The sequence below is a fragment of the Medicago sativa genome, chromosome 5, assembly GCF_051527215.1.
Source record: "Medicago sativa cultivar Bolivia chromosome 5, Bolivia_mono, whole genome shotgun sequence".
Classification (NCBI taxonomy): domain Eukaryota; kingdom Viridiplantae; phylum Streptophyta; class Magnoliopsida; order Fabales; family Fabaceae; genus Medicago; species Medicago sativa.
Window position 1 is genome coordinate 80,029,809 of NC_140753.1, and position 23,185 is coordinate 80,052,993.

Consider the following 23,185-nt stretch of genomic DNA (forward strand, 5'->3'; position numbering starts at 1 on the left):
ATGACTTGCATTAATTTTCTTCCAATTTAAATAAAAGATATGCCAAGTAAAATGGAGTTTTATAGCAAAATTCATGTGGCTCGATGGAGGTTTACTATATAAGGTTGCATTTGATGATCTATTACCTTTACCTCGAAAAAAAAGGTAGCAGATAACCAAATTACAAGTTTTATTTATTTATTTCGAAAGCATTGACAAATGTTGAGTATACACTAAATGTTTGTTAAGAATTCACTTTAATTTTCACTACATTAAAAGTTGATTAAATTGCAACAAAGAAGTTAACACACAAAGATGCTGAATTATTCTAGTTCTTGTACGTGTCATTTCTTACAAGGCCACATCATGAAACATGCTCACAGGATGCTATAAGACAAGAGAGTGAAGAAAAGGTGTTGAGTTTTTTTGGTAATAGTTATAACTTACAACAACCAACAAGAGCAAAGAAAAGAAAAGAAAAGAAAAGAGCATATATATAATACATTCATTTAGTGGAACTTGAGACTGGTCAAGATGTTGTTGTTGACAGGGTCAGCCAGATGATCTAAGAGGTTTTGGTATGGTCCAACTCCTGTAACAAGAGCTTGAACAAAGTAACCCAATATTGCCAACATAGCTAACCTTCCATTCTTAACTTCCTTCAGCTTTAACTCCTTCAATGATTTCTCATCTTTACCAAAACCAAGAGGGTTAAATATAGGTCCACCAGGATAAGCTGGTTCGCCGGAACCTCCAAGACCTTTCTCAAGTCCTAAGAAGTATTGTTTTCCCATGGAGCCAGGATTGTACCAATCTTGGAATCTTCTGTGTTCTGCAAATCCCATGAATGCCATTTCCATCACAAAGAGTGTGTAGTTGTCTGCCCAGTAGTTGTATGTTCCTGCAGGTGGAATCACGCCGGTTTGGAACCAAGGGAGTGCTGTTTCCGCGGGAATTAAACCTGCTTTGCCGAGAATTTCAGGTGCTATAGCTCCGGCTGCTCCCAACATTGCAAAGCGGCCGTTGATTATCTCGCCATATGCTAACCATCTTGGCTCAATGAATCCACCGGTTCCTTCGGGATCTGAAAGTCCTAGAGGGTCAAATCCAAAGTCACCAGGAAGGCTGCAAGTGATCATGAGACCGAATAAAGTCAATTTCATACTTGACACATAGTGTTACTCAACAAAGTTGCATGCATATCTACATGTTGTATACTTGTGTTATGGGTACTTTGTTGTCCAAGTATCCAAGCTTATGTTCTAACACAATCACTTGTCTAAATATTTGGATGAAACTATAAAAATAACTTTAAATGTGTCTACAAGCTGTCTTTAGATTATTTCGATAGGTTTTGTAGAATAATTCTTAAAATAAATAGTTTAATCATTTCATCTACATCTATAAAATTAGATTAAGCATAATCATAAACGATAAATGATAATAAGTGCTTAATCAAAAAAAAAAAAAATCTCAAAAGCCTTCTAGGGTTTTAGACTCACAAAACATCGACCATACAAAGTTACCACAATTAATATAGAAAATAAAAAATTGGTACTAAAAAACAAGTGTTATCCAACAAAGTTGCATATCTACATGTTGTAATGTTAAGGTTTCTTAGTCATATGATCTAATCTGAGCTTATGCCTCAACACATGCACTTGCATAAGTAATTTGTTGAGATTGTAAAATTAACTTAAAAATATTTCATAATTACATCGTCTTTAACTTATTTCAATATGATTTTTAGAATAATTTATGAAAACAACTTCTAACATGTATGAACAACAAGTAATAACTTGTATAAAAAAGTTCAATAATTTCATCTTTAATCATGAAAGTAGATTATACATAATCATAAACGATAATAAACACTTGATTAAACTGTTTACTTAGGCATACTCTAGGTTCTTAAATTTTACTCACAAAACATCCACCTTACAATAGTTTTTTGTTCAACTACTAAGGAATTTACCTTCCATCCAAGTAAGAAAGACTTTGCTTTGATGCAAACCACAATTGTCTATTTGCTCCATTTTGCTGAACACCAAAAAGAGAAAAGAAAGTTATTTTTAATATAAACATAGTTCAAAGCACTTGTATATTTGTCAGTTCAGTGGTTAGAGTTGACTTTGTAACGTCAAGAGACAGAGAACGAATCCCACATGAGACAGTTGTAATATGGTCATCAGAGACATTATTATTAATAAAAAGCAAATGTATAATTAAGAAAAATTTGAGTGAGAGATAGACCTTGGCAGGAGGAGAAGAAGCTGCCTTGACAACAAAGGAACCTTTTCTAGAAGACCCTATTGAAGATGGGAGTGATCTTGCTCCAAGACTCTGTCTCACAGCCTCAGCTGCAAAAGTAAGAGATGATGACGACACTAGAGCTTGTGTAGCCATGTTCTTCCCTCCTTTGTTACCTCTAGGAACAAGTTTTTTCTTCTTCAAGAATGTAGTAGATGGTTGAGAATGAATGATAGATATTGAAGTAACTATAAGCCAAATGGATCAGGAAGATATGAAAAACTCTGCCAAATGTAGCCATGTGGATGCAACGTGGACGTTCTTGTGGTAGATATTGCATGGTGCAAATATAGTAAAGATGAGAGTGTGATCTAGCTCTCCAACCATGTTTATACACGTAATATGATGAATTGGATAAGGGAATCTTATGTTATTCCCACTGCTATTACGTTTTTGCTGCTATACAAATTGAAATGTAATCTTTACACCTACTCAATTGTGGATAGCATATGTGCCATTAATATTTTTACAATTCCCTTTTATACATCCACGTGGAATATTTGAGGCATGCATAACAATTCTTTGCATCATAAAATTTGAACATTGTCGAATATTAGAAAGAGTTGTATTATTTTGACATATAAATTTAGACGACAAGTTATTTGTAATATAGTATAAACATGTGGTTAATCATGTTTGGTAGGTTTTTTCTTTTTGAAAATTGATGTTGACAAATTAGAGAAGGCTGGGATACACATGTAAAATACGCTTTTGCCCCCTCGGCAGTTAACTGCCGAGGAATTTTAAATCCGGCTGCAGTTAACTGCCGAGGATTTCCTCGGTAGTTAACTGCCGAGGATCTTCTGCTACAAGTCTGGCAGAAGCTCTCTCATCTCCATTATTCATCACATCTTCAAAAAAAATTTCTCAAATCTCTCTCACAAATCTCTCTAAAAAACCCAACCAAATCCAACCAAATTTATTCAACAAAATCACAAGTAAGTAATTATAATGCTATTAACTTAAATTTTAGTTGTTATAAATGTTTTTATTTTTTAGTTTTTGAGTAGATTTATTTTATTTTAGTTTTTGAGTAGATTTACATAGTATAATTCATTTTTTGAGTAAAATGTTTGTATGATGTTTATGTTATAGTTTAAAGTTTATTGGTTATATTTTAATTTGGTGTTTTAAATTAATTTTTTATTTTAGTTTTTAATTAGATTTACATGTTATAAATCATTTTTAGATTAGATGTTAGTTGATTAATTTTGTTAAAATGTTTGCATGATGATTATGTTATAATTTAAAAATTTTAGGGTTATTTTTTAATTTGGTGTTTTATATTTTTTATTTTATTTTAGTAAGACTATATGATTTATTATAAGAGTAAATATAATTTGAATAATTTTGCTATATTTTACGTTAATTTTTTTTTTTTTAGACAATTACATTTTAGGGTTATTTTTATGATTTTTAGAGTCTATGTATAATTTGCACATTAAGTGTTTGATGAAATGTTTGAATGAGTTTTTCATTGATTATTTTAAATTTCTATGTGCGTAGATTTGAAACAATGGCCGGATGGATCGACGTTCATGCAACATTCAACGGAGGAGAACCTCAAAGGTTGAAGGTTCGGTGCCTTGATGTAACGTTAAGAGATCTCAAGGATCAACTGAATGAATTCAACCAAGGAGTCAACCCAAGAGACACAAGAAGGGTGCAAAATGTTCGGTATAAACGTCCAAAGCTCGACGAGGGGAGCGTATCATTCACTTGGGTGGAGTTAAAGAACGACGAAAACGTGACGAGTATGTTTTGGGAGCACACCAAGTTTCAGTGGATCGATATGCGGGTGACGTTGCTGAGATCAACTGAAGATATCATCAACAACTTGATTCCGCTAGAAGATCGTCATTAGTTAGGGTAAGGTGCATTCAAACTACAACAATTGTCTTACCTCTGAAATGGGGTGATTCAAACTTGCCAAACGGCTAGGACTCAAGCATTTCGCCTCGCGTTCATGTTTTTCCTTTGAAAAGGTTAAATTCTTGTTAGACTGATTTAGATGATGGTATTAAGTGTCAAGGAATGGACCTCATTTCGTTGGCACTTGAATACCATCATCTAAATCAAATCTGACAAAAATTTATTCTTTTCAAAGGAAAGCATGAACGCGAGGCGAAATGCTTGAGTCCTGTTGTTTGGCAAGTTTGAATTTACCCCATTTCAGAGGTAAGACAGTTGTTGTAGTTGGAATGCACATTCCAACTGCAACAATTGTCTTACACTGGATGGGGCAATTCAAACTTGTTAATCGGCAGGTCTCCAACATTCGATGGGCATCTCGAACGATGGTATTCAAGTGTCAAGGAATGGACCTCATTTCGTTGGCACTTGAATACCATCGTCCGAGATGACCATCGAATGTTGGAGTCCTGCTGCTTAGCAAGTTTGAATTTGCCCCATTCAGTGGTAAGATAATTGTTGCAGTTGGAAGGTACATTCAAGAATGTAATGTAATTGTTTTTTTTTAAATACGTCGTTTATGTAATGTAACGAAACCTGTATCGCAATATTTATTCGAACGAATTCATGCTATTGTAATATTTATTCGAATTCACCCTATCGCAATATTTATTGGAATTCACTCTATCGCAATATTTTAAATAACATAAAATAATTTTTAAAGAATTTCTAATAATTTTCTACCACAATTCTACTCTAAACAAAATAAAACAAAAAAAAATTAAAAAAAAAAACAAAATCGGCAGTTAAGTGCCGAGGAAAACCTCGGCAGATTAGTACCGAGGAAAACCTCGGCAGTTTACTACCACCGGTTTCATCATTTCCTCGGCAGTTAACTGCCGAGTCGTCCTGAACCCAGAATTTGCAGAACCTGTTGTAGGCAGAACCTGTTACATGTGTTTTTACACATTGTAAACACATTGTTTCGATGCCAAACCATAAAGCTAGTCAAATAAAATTACAAACATAATTGAAATTGAAAATATAATACGGAAACGAGAAATTGTCATAAAAAAATGTCATCCAAACAAAGTAACAACAAATGTACTGGAAGTACTAACAAAACGGCCAAATGTCATGAAAATACACCAAGTCCTAAAAATAAATCCTAAAAATACTAGCAGTCCTAATCCTACTGCTGGTCCTGGTCATGCTGGTGCTGCTGGTGCCTCCTCCTCGGTCTCTGGGCTCTCCTCCTGGTAATGATCGGCGCGATCTGCTGCCTAACATCCTGCAAGGCCGCATACAACTGCTGAGGGGTTATGTTCATCACCTCCTGACCCAAAAACTCATCAGCATGGGCAACAGCGACACTAACCATGTCATAGGTGTCAGGGGAGCTTCTCGCCTCGTACCGCTCCCACTGCTCTGCAACGATCTGCTCCTCATTTGGAGGCCTCGGAACATCTCCCGGAAGAAGTGGCAAAATCTGAGGGTGAGACACAACCGTGTACCATCGTACATAGCCCTCTGCCATACGCCATGGTTGCTCTCCTGCCTGCTCACCCCAATCAGCCTCCTTAAGCGTGCGAGGGCGGAAGTCCACGAAGGCCTGCACAATCTCAGCCGGTGTCAGCTCTGGAACATCCGTCGGAGGTCTAGGTACGGACTGGACGTATCCGTACTGCCTCAATACCCTCTCCGGCAGGTGACGGTACACCCTACGATCGCCGCACATGATCCAGCCAAAATACCAGAATACCTCCTCGAAAGGCTGGAACTCCCTGTGCCCTTCGTATGGCCTCCAGCATACGTCATCAAACGTAATCCGATCAAGTGCCATCCGATACGTGGCCCCCTCTCCATGACCCTTCTGAAGAGTCCACCTCGCCGCAACCGGTAAATTTTCAATGTAGTCCGGGTTTGGATCAACAGTGTAAAACTTAGGGAAGTGCGACAAAAACCATGCCTGCACAAACCATACAAATCACATTTATAAATAAATTAAAGTTAACTAAAAAAATAAAATTTCAATTTAACAAAATAATAATAGTTAAGAAACAAAATAAATATAACAAAATATAACAAAATAAATATAACAAAATATAACAAAATAATAATAGTTAACAAACAAAATAAAATTTAAATTTAATTTTTCTTACAGTGAGCAGTGTCACGCTTCCCCCAAGTTGTCTGTCTCCGGGCAAGCAGGCATGAGCTAACTCATCATAAAGGTATGCAAGTGTCATCCCTCCCCACGAATAAGTATGCATCCTCGCGTAGTCGTCCTCCATAGTCGTCAAATAGATCAACTGGATGCGTTTGTTGCTTCTATCCCCAAACAACAAGCATCCAACCAAGTAGAGAAGGTAGCACTTCACACAATAAGTCCTAACCCTCCCCAGCTCCTCCAGCTCCTCTGGATCCTCTGTATCCGCCAACAAGTTAGCTCTACCAAGGTGCGTCGTATAGAAATCCCTCAGCTTTGGATAACTAATGTACCCACCATACTCTGTATTGCAGATTTTCTCTGCCTCCTTCTTCGACGCACCCAAATGCCTCATCAACAGTGACTCTCCCTCTTCTCTCAACATCTTCTTTCGGTGGCCCAACATCCGCCCTTCAATCGGGACATGCATAAGACATGCGACATCGTCCAAAGTCACAGTCATCTCCCCCATGGGCATGTGAAAACTGCTGGTCTCGGGATGCCACCTCTCGCATAGAGTCATCAGCAAAGCGTGAGGCACAGTGGCGTAGCCCAAGTAGACCAAGTCATGTAAGCCACTCGCCCTAAGCGGATCCCAAAACCATCTCTGATTGGGGTTTGGACGTCCGAGACTCAAAATCTTTGGGCCATGATTAATTGGCTTTACAACACGCTTCTTGCGGCACTGAAAAAATAGAAAATTAAACATAGTTTAAACAATGTCAACATTTAACTAATAAATATAAAACTTAATAAATGCTAAAATAAAAATAAAGAAAACATATAAAGAAAATCACATATTAATAAAAGTTGATATAATAATTAAAAAAAACATATTAAGAAAACATATAAAAAAAACATATTAATAAAACATATTAATAATAAATAAACAAACACACACATAATTAAACATATTAAACATATAAAATGGAGAAAACATATTAAGAAAGGGAGCAAATTAAACATATTAAGAAAACATATTAAATCAAGAAAGAAAAAATAAAGAAAATAAATAAACAAACACACACATAATTAAACATATTAAACATATAAAATGTAGAAAACATATTAAGAAAACATATAAATTAAACATATTAAGAAAACATATTAAATCAAGAAAGAAAAAATAAAGAAAATAATTAAACAAACACACACATAATTAAACATAAAGAAAGAACATTTAAAAAAAAAATACTTACGTCATCCTTATTATACCAAAGTGGCAATGCCACATGATTGGCATAAGAGTGAAGCAGATCAATGATCTGCGGTCCTCCAGGAAAGGGAGCGTCCGTAGGCAACACCTCCGGGGCAGCCGCCATAGCAATGTCATCATCGTCTGGCTCCCCTGGCATATGCGGCTGCTCTGGCTCGTCATATCCACCATCAGTCACATCATGGTGATCCTGATAGTTCAGGTACTCCACCTCCTGGGTCGGGTCAATCACCTGCGACTGTTCAGGATGCGCCTGAGAAGCCTTAGATGCCTGAGAAGTCCCTGAACCATCCGCCCTCCGACCTCTTCCCCTCTTTGGGATGTGCCCCCTTTGCCTCTCCCTCCGGTGGCTTTGAGTCATCGCACGCCTACCACCAATCATCTTAGATGGATCAATGGGCTCCTGATCGGCCATATCTACACAAACAATTAAAAAATTTACATCATTTCCATAACCTAATCAAACACATTAAACCTAGACTAAACATAAACATTTACATTAAACCTAAACTAAACATAGACATAATCAAACACATTATTCATTTCCATAACCTAATATCATTCATATAAACCTAACTAAACCTAAAACCATTCAATATAACCATCATTTCAATATAATCATTATTATTATCATTTCAACATAAACATTCACATTTCCATAAACATAAACATAACTAAACCTAAATCCATTCAATATAATCATCATTTCAATATAATTTGTGTGCAACATTTCCATCATAACCTAAACATCATTCAATATAATTCTCATAACATAAACTAACTAAATAATCAATAAAATTGTCATTGAGGCATTTTATCAAACACTATGTGTGCAAAGTATAAAACATATTCAAATTGTGTTCATTTGCCACCATTCAAAGCCACATTATCATTTAAACAGCATAGGCAACAACTAAATTCGTTTATCAATTCAAAAACTACACATGCAATTATTAAATTGTCAATTTTAAAATCAACCCTAACCACATGCAAACTACTCTAATTTTTAAAAATAATAAACCTAAACAACCTAACATTAACAGTGCAATGATTAAGGGTACTTACTTGTGATAATGTGGTGATGATTGGCTTGCAATCCGTGAAAATGTGCTTTTAGAGAGAATTTGGATGTGTTTGAAGTGAAAACAATGAAACTGGAACTGCTTCTGTTCGTGTTGTTATGTTCAGAAAACCTCGGCAGTTAACTACCGAGGAATTCCTCGACAGTTAACTGCAGTCGGATTTAAAATTCCTCGGCAGTTAACTGCCGAGGGGGCAAAAACGTATTTTACATGTGTGTCCCAGCCTTCTCTAATGTGTCAACAGCAATTTTCTTTCTTTTTTAGGTAATGTTCGGTAAGATGTTATAATTTATTGATAATCAGCTGAAAACAGTTAACCGTAAATTTTAGGTGTTCCAATATACATAATTTTCGATTGTTCAAATATATATTACATTTTTTTAATCAGATTTCTTTTTCAAAAACACATTTGCAAATCCTAATCAATAATTTTAAAAATCACAGTTAACTGTGTGTTCGGTAGATTGTTAATGAACACTATAAAACACTGTTAGATTCATTACCGAAAATTGCCTTAACTATTTAAATTGTGTTAACCATCTGATCTATTGAGAAAATAAGGTATCACAAAATTGTTCTTTAGATATAAGTTTCTTATGTAAATTCCTCAAAAAAAAATGTTTCTTTGTAAATTGAGCAGCTCGCATGAATATCCAACTACCGAGCCTCGTGCCCGAGACGCGCAAATACTTCATTTTATCCATACGTACACTCGACCAAAAGCTAGATTTAGTGCAAGGTTAAATTAATCTTTGTGCAGAGGTGGTGGATGTAGTTTGTAAATAATATAAAATTAATTTTGATAATTAGGAAGTTATACCCCACACCCCTACTATTATACCTTTACCCAACATTTTATACAAACTACCAAATTTACCCTTTATATAAAATAAAACATATTCACCCTCTCACTTATTGACCCCACCTTCACCCCTACATTTCCTGGAAAAAAACGGTTTCTGGAAAAAGAAAACCCCCACTCCAGCAAACGCAAACGCACTTGATATTTCACCCCGCTTGATATTTCAGGTGCAATTTCCATAAAACTTTAGTTTACCTTCCCATTAACGATTTTTCCAAAAGACTGATATCGTCATTTTCGTATTGAATTGGTTAGTAGCAATGAACATAAAGAGATCATAATTATTTATATTACATACATACAAACAGTAAAGCACAAATATAAGTCAATAAGGTTGTTGACAGTGGAAATTATATGCTTCCGTGGATCCATAAAACAACAACACCACTAATATTAATTAGAAGCAAGGAAATAATGCAAAACGAAGAATAAAAAACAAACCGGAAAACACATCTTAAATTTTCCCGAAGTTAAGTTATGAACCAGATCTGTTATGATGAGTTTTCCGGTTAGATTTTGATCTAGGAGTGTTATGGGTTTTCCAATTAGAATATGAATCCGGATATGTTGTGTATGAGTTTTTCGGTAAACTTCATCAATCCGTATACAATTGCTATGAGTTCTCCGGTAAACTTCATAAAAAATCGAGTGAAAAATGAAAAAAATGAAGTTTTGGCTTTTGATATGAGGGTAAAATAGGTAAATCAAATAAAATGTTGGGGTGAAGGCATAATTGTAAGGGTGTGGGGTAAAATTTCCTGATAATTATTTGACAGTGACATGTTTGGAATTTTATAGAATCAAATTACTTCTCTAAAATGACACCAACTTGAAGTTAGGATTCTAATAAAAAAAAAGTTAAAACAATTTTAACTATTTTTATAGTGGTAACTTCAATAGTATTGTAATTAAATTGAGTAAAAGAAATGAATTGTCATCAAAATTTGAACTTTTTTTTATCTCAAATGTAACTACATATTTTATAACTTAAGTAGGGTTCCTGATTTACCTATGATTCTATGCAGGAATATTAGGCATATGGGAGAACTCACAACAATAATGACCAAGACACCAAAATCAGAACACTAACCTTTTTTAAAAAACAATAAATCTGATCATGTAAGACATATTCCAGCATTCTTACATTATGGAATTGGGTTAATTATGTTTCTAGTCCCTATAAAATAGCGACCTTGTAAGTTTAGTCCCTACTTAATTTTAATAGCATTTTTAGTCCCTAATTTTGTTTTTCTGCACTGAGTATTAGTCCCTACTCAATTCAATTACATTATGGAATTGGGTTAATTATGTTTCTAGTCCCTATAAAATAGCGACCTTGTAAGTTTAGTCCCTACTTAATTTTAATAGCATTTTTAGTCCCTAATTTTGTTTTTCTGCACTGAGTATTAGTCCCTACTCAATTCAAATTTGTTTAATTTATGCTTAAACTCTTAAATTTTTGAACAATTTTTTGCAGACATGTTTAGAACATTACTAAAAGTTCGTCCGCAAAAAATTATTGCAAAATTTGATTTCTACATCCAGATTTTATTACTTTTTATCTTTAACTTTTGTCGTTTTAAAAAATTCATATTTAATTCATTTCATGTCAGAAAATTCTAAATTTTAGTAAACGAACCTTTCATAGTGTTCTAATCTTGTCTCAAAAAAATCGTTCAAAAATTTAAGAGTTTAAGGATAATTAATCAAACTTTGTTTTAGCAGGGACTAAAATTATAAGTAAATTTTTTTTTATAGGGACTAAAAATGCTATTAAAATTAAGTAGGGACTAAACTTACAAGGTCGCTATTTTATAGGGACTAGAAACATAATTAACCCTATGGAATTCTATATTATTTGTGTTTCTGAAAAAGAGTTCAATGTCGAGGTTGAGACAAAACTCAGTTGGGTAGAGAAACATGCCAATTAGTCAATAGATCCTAAACAGTTTGATTATCATGAGCTTTTTATGACATCAATCTTGAATGATACACGTTTATCAAAACTATTTACCCACCATCTTGTTGAACCAAGCTATACTTGGTTCTAAAATACAAGATCGATTTTCCCCAAAAGATTCTAGTACCAAATTCAAAATTCAATACTATCCCAAAATTGTAAGATAGCTGGTGGGAGAGGGAAGATAGGGATAGAATAACTTAGTACCTTAGCAAAGAGATCCCCAATTGCTTCTTTTTGGGGGCTAACTTTACTGTTTTAAATTTAGCATTGGAAATGGCAAACTTTAGTGTAATACATCCATAGCAAAATTCAATAAATAGTGCAACAATCTCTGATGCCTTTCCCCAAAATAACTAGCACTGAAATGTTATTTCTTTGTTGGGCTAGGTGTTATGTGCCTTGTGACAACATAACAGTCTGGTGGTGTGATGTTTACGTAATAGTTCTGGATAGTTTCTGTAATTTCAAACTCAAATTTCTTATAAAAGTTAATGGCATCTTCGTTGTTTGTCTGCACATGCAAGTAAACCTCAGAAATGTTTTGCTTCGCGCAAAGATCAATAACATGATTCAGCAGCCTTGTTCCTGCATAAACCCAAAGATTCATATCAAATTTCTAGACATATATAGATAGCAAACTTAAAGAACAGGAGAAAGTTTCAAACAGTTACAGATGTAAAATGAAATGTTCCTAATTTGATGCTTGCACCTAACAAAAGTCTCCAATATGTGTTTGTGGTACAAGGGCAAATAGTATGCACACTAAGAGTTGTAACTAAATGATCAATTGAACTTTCTATTAACAGTTAAAAGCAAGAGAAAGATATTAAATTTCTTTCTTACCAATACCAAGTCCACGGTAAGGCGCTAAAACACCTAAAGTCATGATGTAAACCCGAACTTGCCCGCCTTCCTTCTTCTCAAGCCGGCATGCAATTGCGCCAACACAAATGTCACTGTAGTAAGCTGAAAGAAAGTATAATAATCAATCTTAAGGTTGGTGAACATAAACTCACATACAACAACATTAATAAAGGTGTTAGACTCGTCCTAAATCATCCATGTTATCATGAAAAACTGAAAGCACACATATATCAAACAGGATAGTTAGATTAAAGTAAAGCTTGCATTCCAAGTTCCAACTAAGTTAAAAACTTTCAGAAGCACACAAATGTAATATAATATAAAGTAGTGAAACTATATAGTCTTGGATTCCAATAAAGATGACAACGGACTGTTTTTATGAGATGTGGATAAAGGGACATTAATCATAGGTAGAAAGATTTCAAAACAAAAAGGAATCGCGTATCCTCCTTAAATCAAGCAGCAAAAGAATCAATTTAAAAGAGTTCTACCATTAGCATTCAACACATCTACCAAAGAAAAGAGAGAACTTCCCTCTATGTATTCCATGTTCTTGTTAAAACTTAAATTAAAACACTTAAAAAGGGATTTTCATATATTATAAGTTAGGGGGAGGCGGTAAATACATTTGAACCTAAATAATTAGATAGAAACTCAAACTTTTTATATGAAGAATCAAAATCCCCAACAGAAATCGAATGCAAAAAGGATACCATGGAAGATATCAAATAGCAGTTCTGAATTGCACAGGGAATTCAAGATCAATTACAAAAAGAAAATCAAATGCAAACCGAAAAGTGCAACGAAAGCATGGAGTAAAATCTAAGGCTATGTTTGCGAGTTTGGAGGGGACGGGAGGGTTTTGGGTAAAATGAAGGAGGCAAGGTAGTCCCCCAAGGGTTTGTTTTTCTTCATGATACAAAATCCCCCCAATATGGGGGAACTGAAAAATTGAAGGAGGAATTTGGAGACTTTAGATTAACTCTTCAAATCCAATTTCTGTTGTTATAATAATGTCAAAATTAAAAAGATATTAATGATAAACATTCATTTACCCTCTTTTTTTCCATCTACTCCCCTCGCCTCTAAACTCGCAAAACACAGCCTTAAAGGATTTGCTATGACTGACTCCAGGGTTTCAGCAGGTTTACTTTTAGCCAAGAGTAGTGGTATATAGCACAACACTCATTTACTCATGACATCCGACGTTAATCCTAGTATGAAATAAAATACATGAGAGAGAAAACAGGAAATCGGTGTATAGAGGTTTCATTGGATGGTTATTGTTGTTTCGTTTACGTTCGCGTTTGTCGGTTGTCGTGCCAACAAGCATTTTCCTTTAGCCAATGAATACACTATGTTTTAAGATTACAAAAGAGTCTTCTGAAAAGACAGAAAAAAACACTGTTCAAAGATTAAGGGTGCATTTCTTTTAGCTTTGAAAAGAAGTAGATTTTGTGTTTGTTTAAAAAAATCTGATGCTTTTTCAGTTTGTTTACTACCAAAGTTCATGTGTTACCTCTGAAAGAAAAAAAAAAAAAATAGATTTTGAGAAAAGTTTAATCCTAACAACTTTTCATTTTAAAATAAAAAGTGTCGTTTTAAAAAAAAATCCTAAACAAAGGCACCCTAAAATTTCACTAAAACTGTTCAAATTGAAACAAATCATTATGGATAATTATATTATCTATTAACTGAAGTTACAGTGAAATTAGAATATTAACCTTCTAAAATGGACAGGAACTAAGGGCCGGTTTGGATTGGCTTATTTTTTTAGCTTATAAAAAAGAACTTATGCAAATAAATAATCTTATATGTTAATTCATAAGTTCTCACTAAAGAAAATTCTATCTGCCTAAGCTGTATTTGCATAAGCAGTTCAAACCGTAAAAGCAATAGCTTAGAGTGTGAAATAATGGTGATAGAAAAGAACCTAGTTTGGTGAAATCAGCGGAAGCAAGAGCATCAGCATAGTATTTGTCGTTGTAACGAACAGGGAAAAGAGCAAGATTAAGTTTCTTGAGTTGCATAATGTTCTTGTCTCTTACTCCATCTAATGATATTGATACTTCACGACCAGCTCCCATTGATTCTACTTCTCTATTCAATTCAATCGATGAATCGAAATTATTTGTGCGCCACAAATCGGAAAGGAAAATCGAAAATAAAAATAAAAATAAAAATAAAAATAATATTAGAACCTGGAGTTTTGAGATGTTGGGTAATGTGATGATGGACACAGATTGAGTTTTCCGGCGAGTTGAGTTGAGTTGGCTGAGTGGGGCTCCGATTTTGCTTGTGAAATTGAAATGGTTACAAACAAGGGTAAAGCGGTAGCGGCTATGGAAGTTTTGCTTTGTTTTGTTTGTTTTTATTTGGTGGAGGTGATGAGACTAGTTGATGGGCTTCTATCATGGAACTGGATTGGGCTTCTTGGATTATAATCCTTTGCCTATTTCTCGCACGCCCTATTTAGATTATAATCCTTTGCCTATTTCTTTAAATTTGTGCCTTTAAAATTTTAAATGAAAATCATTACAAGTTTATTTTTCTAAATCTATAACATTTATCTTTAGAGAGAGTTTTTTTTTTTTTATTAATCCTTTGATTCTCAAGAGTTCAATAAATAAAATATTGTTAAAAATTGTTTCATCTAAAAATAGAACTCAACTTTTTTTGAACAATTTATTTATGATAGACAGTGGCAGAGCTAGAAAATATTATGGGGGTGGGCCAAATTATTTTTTATCCATTCAAGTGACCAATTATTTCATGTGCAAATTTACCGCGTAAAGGAGTTTTATTTTTGGATCAACCAAAACCTAAAATCGACATAAAATTGTATAAAATCTCGCAAAATAGACCTATAATTGAATTATTTAAATTTTTTGGATGAGCCACTACACCACTTTACGGGAATTTGGATCAACCGAAACCTAAAACCGACACAAAATTATATAAAATCTCGCAAAGTAGACCTATAATCGTTGATTTTTTAATTTTTGGGGGTGGGCCGTGGCCCACCTCAGCCCATGAAGGGCTCCGCCACTGATGACCCTCACTCATAATATGTTGTATTTTTTTTTTCTAGCGTGTGTTTCTTCAGCGCGATAAAACTTTTGTATTCTGCATGAAACGAGAAGACATATTTGTTCCAAAACAATTTTGACCGCTTGGTTGGATTCGCAATTTACAAGCTTTGGTTGTTCCAAACCAATTTTTCTGTGGGCGTTACACTGAAAGCTCAGTTCACATTTGGCTGCCGCTGCTAGAAAACAGATACAGTGTGCAATTTATCTACAATATAATCTTTGTTAAATTAATTAATAAAATACTGACTAGTGAAAAACATTTTTATACTTTTTTTTTTGGAGGAACATTTTTATTCTTATACTATTGACAAATTAGTCCTCTATCATTGAATGAAAAACTAATTTATATCCGATATAAAATTGACGAATACTATTTTGAAGGTATATTTGATCCGTTAAAAAATATGGATAAGATCAACAAACTATAGTAAAAAACAAGATAAATTAGAGGCAAAGAACAAGACAGAAAGTGAAATTCTTGTTTTATTAAATTCATATCACAAGTTTTTATCACAAATACAAATACAAATTGACTAAAATATCAAAATATTCTTTTTAGTACATATTTTTTAACAAATCAAACCAACGTTGAGTTAGTATTTTTGATAAAATTAAATTGTCTCTCATGAAAGTTGTAAAAGGATAAAAATGAGTTCTTACTCTTATTAATAATCAATAAACATGGAGTAATTCAATTAAAAAAACAGAGAGAAAACAATAAACGAAGGAACACCTTATCATCGAGTTATCGTTAATGTAACTCGCAATCTTCAATTTGAAACCCCTCTTTCTCTTCTCTTCCTTTCTTCATTTCTCTTCTTTGTAACAGTGTAATTTCTGGTTCAATTCGAATCACCATTTCTCGTTACAATGCCGTGTACAATTTCTATATCAGCTCCTTCTTACTCCATCACTCCTTTCACATTCACATCTTCAAAATCAACTCAAATCTCTCATCTCTCTCATACACCCCCAAAATCACTCACTACACAAACGCGTAAAACCACATCTTCACACCACTTTCAACGAGTCATAACAAAAGCAACCGTTTCCATAGAAAAAGAAACACCAGAATCAGAACGCCCCGATACATTTCTCCGCGGCATCGACAACGACGGAGCCACCGCGGCATCTTCCGTTAGAGCTCGATTCGAGAAGATGATTAGAGAAGCACAAGATAAAGTGTGCAATGCAATTGAAGAAGCTGATGGTGGTGGAAAGTTTAAAGAAGATGTTTGGTCAAGACCTGGTGGTGGTGGTGGGATTAGTAGAGTTCTTCAAGATGGTGCTGTTTGGGAGAAAGCTGGTGTTAATGTTTCTGTTGTTTATGGTCAAATGCCACCTGATGCTTATCGTGCTGCTAAAGGCGCTGCCGCGGGTTCCAGTGATCAGAAGCCGGGGCCTATTCCGTTTTTCGCTGCCGGAATTAGCTCAGTAAGTTTTCATTTTTTCATCATTTTGAATACCAATTATATTCCAACATTTTATAATTCATTCATATATAGATAGATAGATATAAATGTTAGTTTGGTTTTGCGGTAATAAGAATTGATTTTTGAATTCATTGATTTGGATTCAAATTGAGTTGGATTCAAATTGAGTTGGCATATATTTGGTTTCATGATTAGAGCAGTCATACTTGATTTTTGGAGGTGTAAAATTGATTTTGTCATGTTCGGTTAGTAGAATTGATTCTACTTGAACTTGGAATAAGTGCACGTGATTTTTACACTGTAAGTAATTTATTGTACAACTCACTTTTATGAAAAATAAGCCAATTGAAACGGTCCCTTATTTTTGAGTTTATGAAAAATAGCTTTTGAAAATAAATAAGCTTTTATGTTAATTTATTAGTTCTCACTAACAAAAAATTTATTTCTTAAACAGTTTTTCCATAAACTACCTTGACAAGCTTATTAATAATACATAAAAGCTTATTTATTTGCATAAGCCAATCCAAACAGACCCCTAGTCACTAAAAGTTTTTTTTTTTTTGTTTGAAATCAATCTGTGCAAATTCAAAAATTATTGCTTTTAGTCCCTGACGTCATATGTGGCTCAATAAACAATGATTTTTGAATTTGAAAAGACTGAATCGATACGAAAAAACTTACAAGGATTAAAAACTAAAACTGCTATAAAATTGCAGGGCTAAAATCATATATAAATCATTATAATTACTAGTAAGGATACTGTTTAATCTTGTATGGATGTAGAGAGACAATAGCAGCGACGTAGGTCTGAAATTCTGTTGAAGACTGTTTTAGAATAGATTGATAGACACTTAGTTTTTTGTTGGGCCCAATTGATCGATACATAGTTAGATACATAAGTGTTTGCTTGGTTGCGCGTGGATGAAAATTGATTTTGAATGAATTGATTTTGTGGGAAAAAAAAATCACAAAGTTTGTAAATTAGGGGGACTAAAATCTCCGAGTTAGAAAAGGATGAAAACGTTTTGGCTGTGTATGTGAGTACGTGATGTGAGTATGCAAATTCCATTGCTCTCTCTCTTTTGATGATTGCTTCTACTTCATCTTTTGTCGGTAAGCTATCATTGCAATCATCATTGTTACTTGCCTTAGACTGTGCCAAAATTCTAAATTATCAAAATAAATTAGTCTGATTTGTATAAAGGATCTTGAAAATACAAGCATACACATATATCTGAGTAAAAGTATTAGAAATTTAGAAGTTACTTTATATCTAAAAATTGATGGATGCCATAAAAAAGAGTACAGTCACTTGCACCATGTCCTTAAGTCAGTTTTCCCAACATACTTGCAGCATCCTATCATTCTTGAATTCGGTTTGATATCATGTCTGGTTTTCCAACATATGGATTCTTCTAGATTGAATCTGAAATTGAACTCGCACTAATAGCTGCATGTGTTGTGTTCCATGGCGTTAACAGTCTGCCTCGTCATATTTTGTCCTCTTACCCTATGAAACACGGACACTGGACACAACACATGACACCGGCAGTAATTTAAGAAAATGACATAATTGAATGTAATTACAAGTCCAAGTGTCAATGATGGACACCGGACACCCCTGGGATGAAGTGTCGGTGCTTCAGAGACTAGTAAAGATCTCTTGCATGACTGCACTGATGCAGATTAAAAAGAATGTCAGAAATATAGGTGTGGAATTGTGTCAAATACTTTTTTTTTTTTAGATTATATTGATAGGCGGAAAGATAGATACAAGTGTTCGCTTGTTTATGCTCACTGATGGAAATTGATTTTTTTTCCCGAGAAAGATGAAAATTGGTTTTGGTTAGAATTTAGCTGGATCTAAAGTGATTTATGTTTGTATTCATTTACGTAAAAGTGAGTTCAATGATAACTTTGGGCTGATAATGAAGCTCAAAATTTCAGCTTCTAGTTAGAATCACTTTTAGAGGCAAAAACAATTTTACTTGAAAATATCCAAACGTGTCGAAATCAAGTATGTGTGCATGTTTGAGTTTGATAAAATTGCAGTGGTATTTACCATGATTTTGGTGAAGCTCTAAAGAGTATTTTTTTGCCAAAATCATGGTCGCACACCGTGATTTCAACAAACAATCTGCGAATCTAATTTTGTTTCTCCCAAAATTGAATCCAAACATTCAATGAATAATTTGTGCTCACCGCTCAATGTCTTTCGTTCTATATGTTCAGGTTTTACATCCCAAAAACCCATTTGCCCCAACCTTGCATTTCAATTATCGCTATTTTGAAACCGATGCTCCCAAAGGTATGTGTTCTGCTTTTTATTTCTTTTATGAAAGCATTGTGCCGTGTTCATTTCAAAGCTACTTTTCTTATTGTAATTATTTTGGGAAAAACGATTCTGAATTGAATTCTCATTAGTCATTACACTTAATCATTCATAATAAATTATCCATGTTTGCTGCTCTTCCAGGATTTAGAAATGTGTTTTTGGCGGCTTTTTACCTTTGTCAACATTAGTGGATCCTGTAGTATATATGCCCTTTGTCTCTTTATCTATTCAATTTCAGTCGTGTGGCCTGATGCGACTGTTTGTTTTTTAGCCTGTTTTGGATTTGTTATTGTGGTTCTGGTGTTTGGCTTAATTTTGTTTAGCTTCATCTCTTAGACTTGTTTGGCATAAGTATTTTTTTATTTTTTTTTTGCAATCTTGTTCTTTTGGGTTGGTTTTTTTGGTGGGGTCTCTATTTTTGTAGTTTTGCTGAACATTGTAATCTATTTTCATAACCAAAGTATGCCTTATACTATGTGGTTTGCGTTTTATATTACTCTAGTGTTTGCTTAACTATTATAAAGTGTTTACTCTGATAAAGTGTCTATACAAGTTTAATATAGTGTGTCATGAAGCCGAAATTACACTTTTAACTGCCCTTAACTATCATAAGTACAGCTGAATCAACTAGTATGCTTTATAACAGTATTGTCTAGTACATATCACTATACTGGCATGAAAGTATAAAACTTGTAGTGACTGACATTGGATAACAGGCCTCTTGAGTTTGCTTCTATTGGCAATCATGCTATTCATTTTGCAGATGCTCCTGGAGCACCTAGACAATGGTGGTTCGGTGGGGGAACCGACTTAACCCCTGCTTACATTTTTGAGGAGGATGTCAAGCACTTCCATTCAGTAAGTGCACACAATAATGGTTTTTCAAATCTTGTGGTTAAGAGTCCAATTCTTTGGTAACTTTTTAAAAACAAATTGTTGTCTTTGTTTTAAAATGTCACCTTACTTTGACATCTTATTTGAGTAGTTTTAATCTGGTTTTGCAGTTTCAGATGGGTTTTCTTGAATTAAATATGTCTAGCTTGGTTCCTTTGATATGTGTGGCGCTGATATTTTAAGCATAGGGATTTGGTTATCTATAAAATGTTTCTGCAAATGCTTGAGAATTCTGTAATTCAATTCATTTAAAATGTTTCTCTCTATGCTATCTGGATTAAACCTTGAAATGGAAACAAAACATATACATTTGATGTTTTCTTATATTTCTTTTGAAATTATTTTGATGATTACCTTTTACATCCGCACCCCTTCCCAAAAAGAATTGAATCTCCAAATTGGTATGATAAAAGAGTCAATGTAGGACAGTTGAGAAATTCTGGCATACGATTTCAGTTTAAACACTTTATCTTTAAAATATTGCTGTGATCATCCGATATTTTTTTGCTTAAGGGCTACAAGAGCAAGTGCTATACTGATTTTATATAATGCTTCTGTTGTAGGTTCAAAAACAGGCTTGTGACAAGTTTGATCCTACCTTTTACCCCCGATTCAAGAAATGGTGTGATGATTACTTTTATATCAAGGTATAGTCTCATCCTTTTTCACATTATGGAGATTTTTAGTGCAGTATTTCTGTAGTCTTTAAATGTGTTTGATAAAGCTGAAGCTAGACAATAAAAAGCAATGAATGAGCATTCAGGGTTCAGCTCATCAACCTTCAATATAAGAGTAAATTTTAATTTTCTTGTCTATGTTATCTTTAGCTTTGATAAATTTTATACATGAAACCAGTGTTTGTAGATGGGTAGCAAGGATGTTTGTATGTTAGGATGAATGATAGGATAAGGAATAACACCTGTGATGATTTGGCAATAGTGAATCGAGCTATCATCACGTGAAGCATATGCAGCTGATAATATGATATATTCAGGAGACTTAGGGTAGTTTATGAGAAGAGCGAGGTCAAAAAGTCAGAAACACAGAAACATGTTAATAGTGTCTGCTGATATTACGATTTTTTTTATGCATTTAACTGCAAGGTTCACTTAACTTCTAGACCCATAAATCCTGAAATGAAGGCACATGAAGCTGAACCTCATTGATAATATTGGGATTATAAACAATAAAATTGAGATTATTATATCTGTCTATACTGTTTTATTCTCTAGTTTGTGAGTTGTCATCAACAGAAATCCCATTTTAGAGTATACCAATTGAGTCAGTTTCGTGTATACTTAGTTGGATCATGGTTGCCGCGTGACATGTTTGAGGGATTAAAGTGGATTACTGTAAAAAAAAATTACTAATTAAATTGAGTATGTGGTATATGTTTGTTGCTGATATTTTCTTGTTTTCCTTTTCGTTTTAAATTCAGCACCGAGATGAAAGGAGAGGACTTGGAGGAATATTTTTTGATGATCTAAATGACTATGATCAAGAGATGCTTCTTTCCTTTGCTACTGGTAATTGCTTGAATATATATAGATAATTTGTTGGTTCTCACTTCTCAGCAGAAAGACATTTAGTTCTTTCATTTTCATGCTTGCCTAAACTATGGTTGCTTGCAGAATGTGCAAACTCTGTTATTCCCGCTTATATACCTATCATAGAGAAAAGGAAGGATTTGCCCTTCACAGATCATCAGAAAGCATGGCAACAATTGCGAAGGGGACGATATGTTGAATTTAATTTGGTACACTTTTAAAGCTAACTTCTAGACCAAATTTTGTGCTCTATTCCTTTTCAGATCAGGTTTAAACTTATGTTGCCACTGTTTTTTGGCTGCAGGTATATGATAGGGGTACAACATTTGGACTAAAAACTGGAGGTAGAATAGAGAGTATTCTTGTTTCTCTCCCACTGACTGCTCGGTGGGAATATGATCATGTATGATTTTATAATCTTCTTTATATTGTGCTAAAATGTAAACAAGTTGAATATTAGATGAACCTGATGTTCCAGTTATAAAATTGCTGCTGAAATGCTGATATCATTTTGTGTGCAGAAACCAGAAGTAGGAAGCGAAGAATGGAAACTCTTAGATGCATGCATTAACCCAAAGGAATGGCTCTAATTTATCAGTTGACCACCCAATTTGGTAGCTTTTTCAATAAGATAAGATAGCTTGTATTCTTTTTCTGGTGTATATCATGTACTTGTAAGATGAGTCACAGCTGTTTTAGCTTCCTATTAGGTGGATTGTAAATCACATGTTTTACATTTTTCACTGATGTTGTAAAATTATGCAATTGTTTAAACTGCACTGTACTGTGGCCTCTCTTTGTACTACCCATTGTTCCTCAAGAACCTATCTAATGCAAATTACAATTGTTTAAACTGCACTGTACTGTGGCCTCTCTTTGTACTACCCATTGTTCCTCAAGAACCTATCTATTTCGCAAAAAAACAAAGGCAGCTTCTTCAAGCAGCTATTTATAATTTATTATTCTAAATAAACTTAGCAAAACAAACGAAGAGTAAGTTCATCAAAATTAGCGTTGGATTTAATCAAAACCTATTCGGTTCAATAGGTTTGCTTATTGCGTTAAATAGTTGTCAAATGATTTTATATTGCAATGTAATCTTCTCTTTGTTCCCCTTCTATCTGCCTTCTGTGAGGGGTTTACTCATTCAAGTAGCAGTGAAGTTACTTGAGAAAATTGTAATTGCTCAGACTGTCTCTTTGCTTACTTACTTCAATTCTCATAACAAATGTTTTATGTTCTTCTGCCTGTTTAATTTTGTTCATCTTCAAGGGCAGGGAGAGTGGCTTTTAAAAAATCAGGCTCTAAAACCTTCGACCCGCGAATTGAATTGTTTTTTGATAGCTTCACGAAATCAATAGGCTTCCTGGAATTCAAGTTAAAGGATGGATCTTGTTTGATCTCCTTCATGTTCACATTTTTTTTGTGCTGAATGAATTGCAAACTATTATTACTTATGTTGGAGAACAAAGTTGCAATTTTCTGATT

General features: G+C 34.0%; 3 protein-coding genes across 3 annotated transcripts; 1 reads left to right on the forward strand and 2 right to left on the reverse strand.

The window, feature by feature from the left end:
• Nucleotides 1-281: 281 nt before the first annotated feature.
• On the reverse strand, nucleotides 282-2,450 carry LHCA3 (PSI type III chlorophyll a/b-binding protein). Its single transcript, XM_085710440.1, has 3 exons — nucleotides 2,233-2,450; nucleotides 1,955-2,019; nucleotides 282-1,104 (listed from the first exon to the last, which is right to left on the reverse strand). The coding sequence occupies exons 1-3, from the start codon at nucleotides 2,383-2,385 to the stop codon at nucleotides 489-491; spliced, it is 834 nt and encodes a 277-aa protein (XP_085566566.1). The 5' UTR covers nucleotides 2,386-2,450; the 3' UTR covers nucleotides 282-488.
• A 9,270-nt stretch (nucleotides 2,451-11,720) lies between these two features.
• LOC146925538 (Acyl-CoA N-acyltransferases (NAT) superfamily protein) lies at nucleotides 11,721-15,056 on the reverse strand. Its single transcript, XM_085710442.1, has 4 exons — nucleotides 14,598-15,056; nucleotides 14,330-14,496; nucleotides 12,376-12,498; nucleotides 11,721-12,117 (listed from the first exon to the last, which is right to left on the reverse strand). The coding sequence occupies exons 2-4, from the start codon at nucleotides 14,481-14,483 to the stop codon at nucleotides 11,900-11,902; spliced, it is 495 nt and encodes a 164-aa protein (XP_085566568.1). The 5' UTR covers nucleotides 14,484-14,496; nucleotides 14,598-15,056; the 3' UTR covers nucleotides 11,721-11,899.
• Nucleotides 15,057-16,235: 1,179 nt separating this feature from the next.
• LOC146925539 (oxygen-dependent coproporphyrinogen-III oxidase, chloroplastic-like) lies at nucleotides 16,236-22,550 on the forward strand. Its single transcript, XM_085710441.1, has 8 exons — nucleotides 16,236-16,922; nucleotides 19,154-19,229; nucleotides 20,020-20,114; nucleotides 20,714-20,797; nucleotides 21,589-21,676; nucleotides 21,782-21,906; nucleotides 22,002-22,100; nucleotides 22,219-22,550. The coding sequence occupies exons 1-8, from the start codon at nucleotides 16,359-16,361 to the stop codon at nucleotides 22,285-22,287; spliced, it is 1,200 nt and encodes a 399-aa protein (XP_085566567.1). The 5' UTR covers nucleotides 16,236-16,358; the 3' UTR covers nucleotides 22,288-22,550.
• The last annotated feature ends 635 nt before the right edge of the window (nucleotides 22,551-23,185 follow it).

Bases quoted from the DNA above. Each gene is read 5' to 3' on its own strand.
- LHCA3 (XM_085710440.1), bottom strand. From the start codon at position 2,385: ATGGCTACACAAGCTCTAGTGTCGTCATCATCTCTTACTTTTGCAGCT. The intron at 2,020-2,232 runs GTCTATCTCTCA...TTTGGTGTTCAG, and splicing joins CTTCTTCTCCTCCTGCCAAG to CAAAATGGAGCAAATAGACA. The intron at 1,105-1,954 runs GTAAATTCCTTA...GATCACTTGCAG, and splicing joins CTTTCTTACTTGGATGGAAG to CCTTCCTGGTGACTTTGGAT.
- LOC146925538 (XM_085710442.1), bottom strand. From the start codon at position 14,483: ATGGGAGCTGGTCGTGAAGTATCAATATCATTAGATGGAGTAAGAGAC. The intron at 12,499-14,329 runs GTTCTTTTCTAT...ACTTTCTTTCAG, and splicing joins CGCTGATTTCACCAAACTAG to CTTACTACAGTGACATTTGT. The intron at 12,118-12,375 runs GTAAGAAAGAAA...GGGTTTATGCAG, and splicing joins TTACCGTGGACTTGGTATTG to GAACAAGGCTGCTGAATCAT.
- LOC146925539 (XM_085710441.1), top strand. From the start codon at position 16,359: ATGCCGTGTACAATTTCTATATCAGCTCCTTCTTACTCCATCACTCCT. The intron at 20,115-20,713 runs GTAAGTGCACAC...CTTCTGTTGTAG, and splicing joins ATGTCAAGCACTTCCATTCA to GTTCAAAAACAGGCTTGTGA. The intron at 20,798-21,588 runs GTATAGTCTCAT...TTTTAAATTCAG, and splicing joins ATGATTACTTTTATATCAAG to CACCGAGATGAAAGGAGAGG.